We start from the raw sequence: 13,593 nt of genomic DNA on the forward strand, positions 1-13,593 counted from the left end.
TGCAAGTTGGTTCAAGGAAGTTCTGCTAGGGGAGCAGAGGGTGGCTGGGCTCCTTGGACCTGAGACATGTAGTGGGTGTTCTGCGTCTCTGACTCCCAGGCCCTATCCCACTTCCCAGAAGGACACACACAGGGCCGCCTCAGAACTGCTGTTCTTGGCAGCTTCTCCAGAGACATCCTTCCATAGCCTTAAATGATTCAGGTTGCAAAACTGGAGTCATACATTTTAATTTCCCAAGCACAAAACTCCAGGGGGAATACATCATCCCTGTTTAGAGCTACTCTCTCTGCAGGGGTCAGGAAAGAGTGCAATTTCTCCCTCCAGATATGGCCATGGATTCTGTTTCTAGTGATGCCAGTTCCAAACCAAGAATATTTGACTGTAAGTGAGAAAGACAGCCGGCATTTCCTGACAACCTGAGAAGCCACATGGCCATAGCATAGCACCAGTTTTAGGGACCAGTTATCCCCCACTGGCTGACAGTGCCTGGCTGCCTTATTGATACTTTCATCTTTCAAACAAAGGACAGTTACCTGCTTTGAAGAAAAGGGCTCCAGATGCAGGGAATTCGCTCAGACTCTATACCACAAGCATAAACACAGTTTCCACCAAAATATGACACAAAGTCAGAACTGTTTTCAGGCACAATAGGAGACAGAATTTGAATGGTTGGGGAAACATGACAAAACTTTCAATTTTCTGTAAATAGCTTTTGAGAGTTGGGAGTGTATCGTAAAATTCATTTCATCATTTCACCACCCCCAACTCTAAAGTTTCTCCTTGGGATTTTTGCTAAACAAAATATTTAAAGAACTATTACAAAAGCCACAGGAGATTTATTAACCTGAGCAGCAGCAGCCATTTCAGTTACTCAGGCCCAGTGTTGCTTTCTGCAAAACCTGATATACAGAAAACTTGTCGTGGAAGCGGCCAAGACACGAGATGAATTCATTTCATTTAGTTCAATTTAAGCCTGCACTGTGCAGACACTGGGTGCAAGAAATAAACAACTCTCAACCAACCCTCCTCCTTAGGACTCAGCAGGCAGAGCAGAATGGATGGGAACGCTGTGGAGGATACACCACAGAGGAATGCAGAGGGACAGAGAGACAACTTTCCACAAGATGTCAGGGTGAGTGGACACCTGAGCTGGAACTAAGGGTTCTTAAACTGTAATGCCCATAAGGATCACTTGGGGAGTTTTTTGTTAAGAATGAAAATAGGATGGGCCTCATAAGAATCAAGGGGAACTTGAGAATGAAAATGGATGCTCTCCACCCAAGACTTTTGTTTTAGGGAAGTGATTTAGAGCCTGAACATCTGCATTAAAAAAAAAATCGGCCCTCAGTTGTTATGTGGGTGGTCCTCAGAACCTTGCTGCTCCAAGGACTTCACCTATAAGTCTGGACATGCATGAAGCTGTAAATACACCCAGAAAGGCTATAACGCTGGATCCGTACTCATGTGTGTGAAACTCAAAGTCTATTTCTTCAATTTGCTTGGGCATCTAGAAAGTTCAGAAAGAGTTCATGGAAGTCTGGAGGTGAGGGCTTATGAAAGAAAGCACTGCCCTTGATCCTTTTGGCAGGCTTTCTGTAGACCTCAAGAGCAATCCTCGGCTCCCTGCCCCCTAATCTCTGACTGGGACTCCTTTATACTAAACACTCTGGTTTTAGGCTTCTTCTATGGAATTCACTCTCCTCTGGGTCATGTCAATAGGTGCTGATGGAAATGTTTAAAGAAGGAGCTGCCTAGGGTCATAAACTCTTGGCCCTCAAGGCCAAACCAGGCAGGCAGAAGCGTCTGCTGAATTGGACACAGGTGTTTTTATTTGGAGTTAAGTTAAATTTGAAGGCCTTTTTAGCCAGTATCTATGGACTTCCCTGGTGGCTTAGTGGTAAAGAACCTGCCTGCCAATGCAGGTGACATGGGTTCGATCCCTGGGTGGGGAAAATCCCCTGGTGGAGGAAATGGCAACCTACTCCAGTATTCTTGCCATGGACAGAGGAGCCTGGTGGGCTACAGTCCATGCAGTCACAAAAGAATAGGACATGACTTAGCAACTAAAACAACATCAAGCCAGGATATATGTATACATGTTTACTTTATATATTATGTATGTTATACATAATATATATGTTATGTATATATATACATGTTTATATATATATGAAAATGAAAGTCACTCTGTCCTGTCTGACTCTTTTGTGACCTCATCCATGGATTATCACCAGGTGGTCGACACCGAAATCAGATTGACTATATTCTTTGCAGCCAAAGATGGAGAAGCTCTATACAGTCAGCAAAAACAAGACTGGGAGCTGACTGTGGCTCAGACCATGAACTACTTATTGTCAAATTCAGACTGAAATTGAAGAAAGTGGAGAAAACCACTGGACCATTCAGGTATGACCTAAATCAAATCCCTTATGACTGTAAGTGGTAGTGAGAAATAGATTTAAGGGACTAGATCTGATAGACAGAGTGCCTGATGAACTATGGACGGAGGTTTGTGACATTGTACAGGAAACAGGAATCAAGACCATTTTTTTCTTTTGCAAGAAAAAGAAATGCAAAAAAGCAAAATGGCTGTCTGAGGAGGCCTTACAAATAGCTGTGAAAAGAAGGGAAGCGAAAAGTAAAGGAGAAAAGGAAAAATATGCCCATTTGAATGCAGAGTTCCAAAGAATAGCAAGGAGAGATAAGAAAGCCTTCCTCAGCAATCAATGCAAAGAAATAGAGGAAAACAATAGAATGGGAAAGACTAGAGACCTCTTCAAGAAATTAGAGATACCAAGGGAACATTTCACGCAAAGATGGGCTGGATAAAGGACAGAAATGGACCTAACAGAAGCAGAAGATATTAAGAAGAGGTGGCAAGAAATCACAGAAGAACTGTATAAAAAAGATCTTCATGACCCAGATAATCACAATGGTATGATCACTCACCTAGAGCCAGACATCCTGGAATGCAAAGTCAAGTGGGTCTTAGGAAGCATCACTACAAACAAAGCTAGTGGAGGTGATAGAATTCCAGTTGAGCTACTTCAAATCCTAAAAGATGATGCTATGAAAGTGCTGCACTCAATATGCCAACAAATTTGGAAAACTCAACAGTGGCCACAGGACTAGAAAAGGTCGGTTTTCATTCCAATCCCAAAGAAAGGCAATGCCAAAGAATGCTCAAACTACCACATAATTGCACTCATCTCACACGCCAGTAAAGTAATGCTTAAAATTCTCCAAGCCAGGCTTCAATAGTACGTGAACCATGAACTTCCAGATGTTCAAGCTGGTTTTAGAAAAGGAAGAGGAACCAGAGATCAAATTGCCAACATCCGATGGATCACAAAAAAGCAAGAGAGTTCCAGAAAAACATCTACTTCTGCTTTATTGACTATGCCAAATCCTTTGACTGTGTGGACACCATAAACTGTAGAAAATTCTTAAAGAGATGGGAATACCAATCACCTGACCTGCCTCTTGAGACACCTATATGCAGGTCAGGAAGCAACAGTTAGAACTGGACATGGAACAACAGACTGGTTCCAAATAGGAAAAGGAGTATGCCAAGGCTATATATTGTCACCCTGCTTATTTAATTTATATGCAGAGTACATCATGCAAAATGCTGGACTGGAAGAAGCACAAGCTGGAATCAAGATTGCAGGGAAATATCAATAACCTCAGATATGCAGATGACACCACCCTATGGCAGAAAGTGAAGAACTAAAGAGCCTCTTGACGAAAGTGAAAGAGGAGAGTGACAAAGTTGGCTTAAAACTCAACATTCAGAAAACTAAGATCATGGCATCCTGTCCCATCACTTCATGGGAAATAGATGGGGAAACAGTGGAAACAGTGGCTGACTTTATTTTTCTGGTCTCCAAAAGCACTGTAGATGACGACTGCAGCCATGAAATTAAAAGATGCTTACTCCTTGGAAGGAAAGTTATGACCAACCTAGATGCTGGGAGGGATTGGGGGCAGGAGGAAAAGGGGATGACAGAGGATGAGATGGCTGGATGGCATCACCAACTCTATGGACATGAGTTTGAGTGAATTCCGGGAGTTGGTGATGGATAGGGAGGCCTGGCATGCTGTGATTCATGGGGTTGCAAAGAGCTGGACACAACTGAATGACTGAACTGAACTGAGACAGCATATTAAAAAGCAGAGACATTACTTTGTCAACAAAGGTCCATCTAGTCAAGGCTATGGTTTTTCCAGTGGTCATGTATGGATGTGAGAGATGGACTATAAAGAAAACTGAATGCCAAAGAATTGATGCTTTTGAACTGTGGTGTTGGAGAAGACTCTTGAGAGTCCCTTGGACTGCAAGGAGATGCAACCAGTCCATCCTAAAGGAGATTGGTCCTGGGTGTTCATTGGAAGGATCACTGTTAAGGTGAAACTCCAATATTTTGGCCACCTGATGGGAAGAACTGACTCATTTGAAAAGACCCTGATGCTGGGAAAGATAGAGGGCAGGAGGAGAAGGGGACAACAGAGGATGAGATGGTTGGATGGCATCACTGACTCAATGGACATGGGTTTTGGTGAACTCCGGAAGTTGGTGATGGACAGGGAGGCCTGGTGTACTGCGGTTCATGGGGTAGCAAAGAGTCAGACATGACTGAGTGACTGAACTGAACTGAACCATGGATTATACAGTCCATGGAATTCTCTAGGCCAGAATACTGGAGTGGGTAGCCTTTCCCTTCTCCAGGGAATCTTCTAAACCCAAGGATCGAACCTGTATACATAATATGTATATTATATATTAGGTAGTTAGAATAGGAAAAAGGAGTCCAGAATGGCAGTGGCTAAAAGACAAGGAAGGGGAAAGCCCATGAAAATGGAAGAAAGGAAGCTCAGAGGACCCGAGTGAGGACCTTGGGTAGAACAATCAGCCCTCCTGGCTAGCCCAGTTTACACAGGGCAGGCCCAGGGGGTGAAAAACGGATAAAAGGGGAGCCGAAGGGCCGGGGCTCTCTCTCTCTCTTCTCTTCTCTTCGTGTCTTTTGGGTCAGCATGCCCTCACACCTCAAGGATGTATTTTCCTTTTATTTTCTAAATAAAATTGAGCTGTAACACGGAGCTGTACCACCGATCTGTCCAACAGCTGTAACATGGTCTGTCCGAGAGCTGAGAGCTGTGACACACCCTGTCCGAGGGCTTTAACGTCTGTTACTTTAAATTTTGGTTGTGATGAGATAGAACCGAGGAAATTACACACTCCCCTGACCTTATATATACATATATATGTGTATGGACTTCCCTGGTGGCTCAGATGGTAAAGCATCTGCCTACAATGCAGGAGACCCGGGTTCGATCCCTGGGTCAGGAAGATCCCCCTGGAGAAGGGAATGACAACCCACTCCAGTACTCTTGCCTGGAAAATCCCATGGATGGAGGAGAGTGGTAGGCTATAGTCCATGGGTTCGTAAAGAGTCAGACATGACTGAGCGACTTCACTTTCAATTTCTTTTCATATATGTTTTTATATATATGCATACATATTTGTATACCTACTTTCTCAGCAGTTGATCAGAGGCCTCAGGTCTTCCTGTAATCTTAGATCTGAATGATTCACATGTTTAGATAACTCCTGCCTGGTTCCTCTAGGCATTTGAGTTTGAGACCCTTGGGGACCACATCTTAAATTTGAATCCATTTACTGGATTAACTCCAGTTTTCCAGCTGGGATGCTAGGGAAAAGGACTCAGGCTGAGAGAGTCTTGGTGTCAGAGAGAAAGGAAAATCCAGAAGGAGTTTTGTGGTTGGAAGCTCAGGACACAGGGCAAGCTTTACCCAAGGCCTGGACACCAAAGCCTAGACAAGGGTGTCAGAAAAAGCCTGGTTAATGCACTCCACCTTTGAGATCCCAGCGGCCAACAGTAGCATCTCACCACCCTGTGGCCCCAGTGCCAAGAATACTGAGCAGAACCACCCAGCAGTGCCATTCACAGCTCTCAGTTGTTTTCTAACCTTTGCTGACAACCACAGCCACCTCTTATCCTTTCTGAAACTCTGCCTGAAACATTTCTCTGTGCATCTCTGACTCTGCCTAATTCCTCCCTAATTACTTCAAATTCCCGCTCAGGCCCCCATCTCCTTGCCAAACTTTCCCTGATCAATTTCACTGAAATGCACAATCTCTTCCTCCTCTTAACTGGTTACCTAACCTACTGTCTAAAGACTTAACCCTTTATGTCTTAGATCATTGTTTGTATTTCTTATCTATATACATTTTATCTTCTCAATTAAATCCCCAACACCTGTGGGTAGGTGCTGTGACTAATTTTTTATTGCCCATATATTCCTTCCAGTACCTGCCGCAGTACATGAACTACATTGCAGGTGGATTATTTACTAGCTTAGCCACAAGGGAAGCCCCAGCACCTGAAACATGTCATTAATTCACTGATTAGTTCATTATCACTAGCAGCATCAGGTAACAGCTGCACAGAACTGGGAGCTTCCAAGAAAGTTCTATCAAATCAGTACAGGAACGTGATATTTCTAATTGTATCATGCCTCCTGGATTGCGTCACATTCAGAAAAGGTGGCTAGCTTGAATTCACTCAGAAAAGTTGCCTTTGATTCATGCATTTGTGGAAAAGAAAACTGTAAGCCAGTCTGAAGAGCTTGCATTTAATTAGGCTATAAATGGAAAGTACCTCAATGGAAAGGTTCCTCATTAGCACCTGACATGGGTTGAATGGTGGCCCCTAAAAACATGCCACCCAGAACTTGTGAATGTGACCCTATTTGGATAAGTAGTCTTACAGATGCAATTAAACTAAGGTTCTCAAGATCATCTGGATTATCCGATGAGTCCTGAATCCAGGGACACGTATCCTTATAAGAGGGGAAGAAGATGTAGAACTGGAGAGCACACACCGCAGAAGGCCAAGTGAAGATGGAGGAAGAGACTGAAGTGAGGCAGCCACAGCCAAGGAATGCCTGGAGCCCCCAGAAGCTGGGAGAGGTGAGGAAGGATTCTCTCCGACAGCCCTCACAGAGTGTGGCCCTACTGCCACCTTAATTTCAAGCTCCTAGCCCCCAGAACTGTGAGAGATTAAATATGTGCTGTCTTGTATATAATTAGTTGCAGCAGCCCTGGGAAACTAATACAGCAAATAACAAGGATAGTGGATGGGGGTGGGGGATGGGGGTGGAGAGATGCAGGTGAAAAGGGTTGGGAGGAACGCTTTCTGGCACTAGATTTGAGAGATAGCTTCAGCATCCATCATGAGACAGGAAGGGGCTTTTCCATAATCCCAATTAAATCTGCCATCATATGTTTTTCTAGACAAGCTTCCACAATGTCATTATTACCCCAGAGATGTTCACTTTTCAGGCTTAAGCCAGATACTTTCTCTATGAACCTTCTTATCCAAGGTAGACCAGGTTTACATTCCAATAAGATAGGACCAGGAAACCCTAAAATGAAGAGTCCTCAAAATGAATGTCCTTCATAGACCCAGGTCATTCATTCTCTTCTCTGCTTCTGGAGCATTTATTGAGCATCTACTGCGCTGGGCAAATTGATCAGTCTGCCTAACTATAACAGAGGCACTGGTTATATCTGAACATGTGAGGATCTCTACTTAAATCTGACCAGTCAAGCTTTTCTATTCTGGGATGTCTGATGTCTGGACTCTATTTAGAGTCCCTCTTTTCAATTACCCCTCACCCCGACTCTAATTTATAAAGAAGCAACTCTTGCTATTTTCACCTGTCCAGTGAGTAAAGAGAACTACATTTTTGTAAATACTCCCAACACTGAGACATACACAGCAGCACTTTGCATCTGATCGCTAGAAGCTGTTCACATCAGTCTGCAATCCTTTTTCAAAGCTTATTAACAAAAACAGCCTGAAAAGTATTACTGTAAAGATTGGGGATGTGTGTCATTTCCTCTTACAAAATGAACATAGGTCATGGAGGAAAATGTTTTTTTTGAGATGCATAATGAAATATTTAGAGGTAAAATGTTATGATGACTGCAATCTACTCCAAACCACTTCCATAAAAAATAAAACAAATGAGGCAAAATTGGCAAAATGTTAATCATTATATCTAGGTGATAGGAATACAGGTATTCACTACAGGGTTCTTTCTGCTTTCCGATGCATAAAAATTATCAAAAATAAAAACAAAAAGGGTGTAGATTTTTTACATATAGGCCTATCTTGCCCCCATACTGACACTCTTGGTGTTTTCAGGATTGGAGACCGATTGTCTCAAAAAAGGATGATATCTGTTTATAACTAGAAATGTCCAGTAGAGACTTCAGGTCTGTACATGCAGCTTCTGTTCTTAACGGTCCTTTGGTTCTATTTATGGAGGGAAGTGAAGAAGCAGCTATTGAGAAAAAGCAGAGTATCAAAAAAAAAAAAAAGAAAGGAAGAAAGCAGTGTTGGCACAGATGCAGGGGAAAAAATGCCTTGTTGGGAAAGCACTGCATTAGTAAGATGGTGTTTCTCTTTTAAGTCACAGACCGCTAAGCACGCGACTTCAAACTACTGGCAGGATGTTTTGTCCAAGTGCATCTAGTGGATGTGGAATTTATCCCTCTAAACTGACATACCGGCCCAAGTTCGGACTCGGTCCCACCCCCGACACCCCGAGACACAGACACAGGCAGGCACGGTGAGAGGGGGACTCACAGTTCTGAGTACAGGAAGTGCAGATTGCCCACATTGTCAACGTAGTTGGCAGGGCTGAGCCAAGGCAGGATCAGCAACAGAAGCGCCTTCATTTTCCGATCAGGGTGCAGCTTTTTCTCCCCCCACCAGCCACCTTCTCTCTGTCAGTGGCAGGGGCCCAGCCCAGCCCGCCCCTTTAAACAACCTTTGCCATGTTCCCACAATCAGCAGATCATAGAGAATCAGACTCAGAGCCCTTGGCTGGAGCTGCGTTGATAAATCACAGGCTAGTAAGGGGACTGTGAGGTGCTCTGATTCTCAGATGGGGAGATATGAGAATGAAGGGCCCCACCAAGGCTGGAGAGAGGGTTAGGCTGAGAGCAGACAGGCTGATGCCTGGGAAAGGGACCTGCCCCCTCCTGCAGGCTGCCGACTGGTTCTCAGGAAGCAGCTGGTACATTTACATCACTGGCCGGGAGCAGCCGGGCTGGAAGCTGATCTGTGTTGGAAGAGGGCATGAAGATGGCACATGCAGAGCCCACTGTGTGAATAAGCAGATACTCAGAAGCTGTCCTCCAGCTTGACTGGAGGAAGACACGGGTTGAAATCAGCATCTTTGGAACAGAGCCTAGAGAGCTGAGCTCAAAGTGAGTCTTTGGATATTGTTGCACAGGAATGTTAATAGGAACCAGCTCCACCTCTCCATGTATATTTAGAATATGTACTTAAGGTAATTTACCTGTCAATTTCCTGACCACACAGACAGAGGTAAGGGAAGTGATATCTTTCCTGTTAATTTTGAAAACTGTCCCTATGACAGAATAGGTTGTGTCATTCTCTCTGAGACTAACCAAAGGCCTCAATAGACAGACATGAAGTTCTTTAAAAACAGTGTACACAGACTCCTAATCTGTAAGAAGAAAAGTTATTCCATTCCTCCTGCTCCCTGGAGTAATTGAATTAGGCTCTGACACTAGCTGCAGGATTCTGGGCGTCTCATTGAAGCTCTGAGCCTCAGTCATCTCATTTTTGAAATGGAGCTAATAATGCCTTAATTCCTTGGTTCTGTGGAGGCTGGACCACAGCATCTCTTCCACCTTTGAGGTCTATGATTCCAGACCATACTACTTGTCTTAACACGAGGGCTTCTTTGCATGCCTAAGCTCTGGAATGCCACAGAAGCCTCAGATTCCTCTCCTTCTAGTTCATGTTTAAGAAGATGGAAATCCATTTTGGTAACTGAAGACCCAAATCTTAATAGAACTGGCTCAAAAAGGTAGTTACATTAACCACAACCTGGCAATTACAACAAACTCCACTTCACAGGAAGAAGATTAAGGAAAATCTACAGGATGACACCAACTGCAGGTGCTACTGGTAAAGAATGTGCCTGCCAATGCAGGAGACAGAAGAGACATGGGTCAATCCCTGGGTTGGAAAGATCCCCTGGATGAGGAAATAGCAAGCCACTCCAATATTCTTGCCTGGAGAATCCCATGGACAGAGGAGCCTGGCGGGCTACAGTCCATGGGGTCACAAGAGTCAGACACGACTAAAGCGACTTAAAACACACACATACAAGCAGGGAAACTGGCATCAGAGATTTGCATTCATCTTTGACAGTGCTAAAAGACTTTAACTACAGGAGACCCTGAGGATGTACAGATTTCACTTCTACAGTTTACATCTGAGATACACAACCTTGATAAAGCATGGCATCTATAATTCTTTGGAGGTCCTAATTTGAATTCCACTCCCTTTCTCTGGTGTGCAAGAGAGTCAGAGTCTGTGAAGAGCATAAAAAAGGAAGTAAGGTTTGGAATTGAGATGCTGTCATCAAACAGGCTTGAGTCTGAACCCTAGCTCTGCCAGGAATGAGCTGTGTGACACTGGGCATGTTGCTTAATCTCTCTGAACTTCCGTATCCTCCTTTGTAAAGACAACAATAGTATGCTTAACTCACAGTGTTGTTATGAAGGTGGAATGAAATAATGCCTGTAAGAACAAAGGACTGCATGAGTGTTTAGCTGTTGTTGTAAATGTTGTTATTAATAGCCACTAATAATTGTGGCAGATTGAGCCTGGCTGGCAGATCAGTATCTATTTCCAAGAGGCTTTGCTGTTCTCACCCTGGCCCTTCTTTCCTCCTGCTCAGTCTTTTCCTGAATACAGAGTTTCACAGAGTCCTGGGACGTGCTCATCTTGAATGTCCAGGATCTACTGTATAGAGCATAACTCATAAGTAGCATCGTATATAACACAGAGGCTTCAGAGTGTGCTGGATTGTATTTCTGATGATCTTGGGTAGGTCAGATTGCTTCTCCAAGTCTCTATTAAAAAGAAAGGTGTCTGCCTTTCACTTCTTGCATTTCAAAAGGATAAGATGCCTTAATGAATCTGAAGAAGTGAAGTGAAGTGAAGTTGCTCAGTCGTGTCCAACTCTTTGTGACCACATGGACTATAGCCCACCAGGCTCCTCCATCCATGGAATTTTCTAGGCAAGAGTACTGGAGTGGGTTGCCATTTCCTTCTCCAGGGGATCTTCCTGACCCAGGAATCGAACCCGGGTCTCCCACATTGCGGGCAGACACTTTACCATCTGAGCCACCAGGGAATCCCAATGGATATGAATGCAATATAAAAACGAAGGTATTGTTTTTTTATTGTTTCTGTCACTCTTGCAAAAACAGCTGACTTCCTATTCAATATCTAATCTCATCTTCTTTTTAAGAGCACCTGTGTTTTGTTTATGGTGGTGATGCACTTTGCCTCTCCCACAGACAGGCAGCCATGTAATATGACAATGGCTAACAAGGTATAAGAAGAAATTACTGGGTGACACAGCCTAGAAAGCTCTTTAAAGGAGGGAGTCTCAGTTTGTACACTGCATTTTGCCCTTAAGGCCTGGTTCTTTTTGCCTGGAAATTGGATGTGATGCTGGGGCTTGAGCAGCCATTTTGAGGCCAGGAGGTAATAATTATGAGGATGAATGCTAATTGAAAAGCAGAAGGAGCCTGGATTCCTGATAGCAACATCATACTAGTTGTGGGCTTCCTAGCCCCAAAGTTTGTGCTAAATGAGAAAAAGGAAACTTCTACATAGTTAGATCAATATAACTTGAATCTTTTATTACCCATCCTCAGATGTAGTCCTATCTAATATAATCTTTTTGGAATAAAATCCTACTTTCAAATGGTCATGGATCACTGTAAACAGTACAGTCATAACCCTAATCCTTGCCTCCAGGCTCTGAGTCCTCTTTATCTTTAAATGTCAGCTCAGACATCACCAATCATCAATCACCTCCAGTTTTCTTGTCTTTTTTTCTTATCACTAAGCAGGGAACTCCTTGAGGGCAGGAGCTCTATTGATATTGTTTTCTACTGTATTCTCATCACAGTGCCTAGAACACAGTAGATGCTCAATAAATATCTGTTGAATGAAAGAGAATTCAACTTGGTTAAAGAGACCATTTCTTGGAATAGTCTTTCTTGATCACAGGCAAATTAGCAAAAACAGACTTCAAACTTTATGAGAGTGATGGCAGGGGTTGAGCATGTATATGAATGGATAATAAATGCCCAGGAACCAAGGGAAAAGGTAAGGAATATTTCTTGGAATGGGTGTCTAGGAGAATGTGATTTCTCTAAAGAATTTCTTGGAGCATAATCTGATGGATGCTCAATGGTTCTCTCAAAAACAAAGGCAGAAAATTTCCTCATCTCTTCTGTGCCCAGGAGAACTAAAAAAACAGATCTCAGTTAGGCATGGCCAGGAGAAAGTGGGTTCAGGATTGGAAAGTCATGTGAAGGATGCATGTTAAGCACAGTCAGAGTGGAGATGTTAAGCCAGGCTAAAATGACCAACGAGACTTGTTACTTGACCACCTTTCCATAGGGTAATAGTCCCTAGTCCTTTACTCTGGCAGTAGAACTTTCCCTGCCCTGTAGGCAGCTACCTGAGTCTGTGTTTATGGAACATGGTACAGAGAAGGGTCTGAATATTCATTGGAAGGACTGATGCTAAGGCTAAAGCTCCAATACTCTGGTCACCCGACGCAAAGAGCGAACTCATTGGAAAAGACCCTGATGGCTGGGAAAGATTGAGGGCAGGAGAGAAGAGGGCCACAGAGGATGAGATGGTTGGATGGCATCACCAACTCGATGGATATGAGTTTGAGCAAATTCTATGAGCTGGTGAAAGACAGGGAAACCTGGCGCACTGCAGTCCATGGGGTCACAACGTGTCAGACATGACTGAGCAACTGAACAACAACAGAGAAGGGCCCCTGATAGAAGAAAAGGTCAGGAGAGGTTCCAGTGTAGGTCTTTGGGGAAGAAATTTCCAGGACATTGGGTTTAAACTTAATCAAGAAAATAACTCTAGAGAGTCTTCAGTCAGGTGTGCCAATACCATCACATTTTCACCCAGGACTGTTTTCAAAACACTGAACAATGAGCTCTTTATTTGTGCTAAGTAAATACTGAAGGGGGTCAGCTTTACTATCTCACGTTTTTATTATCATCCATGAGAGAGAAACTCAAGGGCAAAGCGGCTTGTCCCATGAACTCAACATGTGTGTGTTTTCAAATTCTCTCTTTTACCTTTCAGAGGTCATTTTCTCAGAGGCAGAAATTGTGGCTTATATAGATTTTTCTTTCATTCTGGGCCTGGCCTATTGTGGATTGTTGATAAATATTATATATGCAGAGAATGATACTGCAAAATAGAGATGTAGTCTTGAGACTAAAAAAATGCCCACTCGGGATCAAGGAAGTAAAACTTCACCTCCACACACCCTCTCACTGCCAGTCTGGGTCAAGAGAGGTGCATTGAACTGACCCTCTGCTGTGCCCCAACTATGCCAATATCCCTTGGTTGGGAAGTCTGCCATTGCACTCAATAGCCCATCACTCTTGTGGGAATTCTTTATAGT

The 13,593-nt window shown here is 43.5% G+C and overlaps 1 protein-coding gene across 2 annotated transcripts in view; it reads right to left on the bottom strand.

Annotated features, from left to right (window-relative positions):
• LNX1 (ligand of numb-protein X 1) overlaps positions 1 to 13,593 on the bottom strand; it is a 193,134-nt gene that overhangs the window by 99,474 nt on the left and 80,067 nt on the right. The window contains exon 1 of one of the 2 annotated variants that reach the window (XM_068974864.1): positions 8,679 to 8,770. The exons of the other annotated variant lie outside the window; for it this stretch is intronic. Within the exon in view, the coding sequence (XP_068830965.1) occupies positions 8,679 to 8,770 (92 nt within the window). Of the gene's footprint in view, positions 1 to 8,678; positions 8,771 to 13,593 lie in introns of those variants that run through there. 2 annotated transcript variants of the gene reach the window in all.

This window comes from Capricornis sumatraensis, chromosome 7 (genome assembly GCF_032405125.1).
Source record: "Capricornis sumatraensis isolate serow.1 chromosome 7, serow.2, whole genome shotgun sequence".
NCBI classification, from domain to species: Eukaryota; Metazoa; Chordata; class Mammalia; order Artiodactyla; family Bovidae; genus Capricornis; species Capricornis sumatraensis.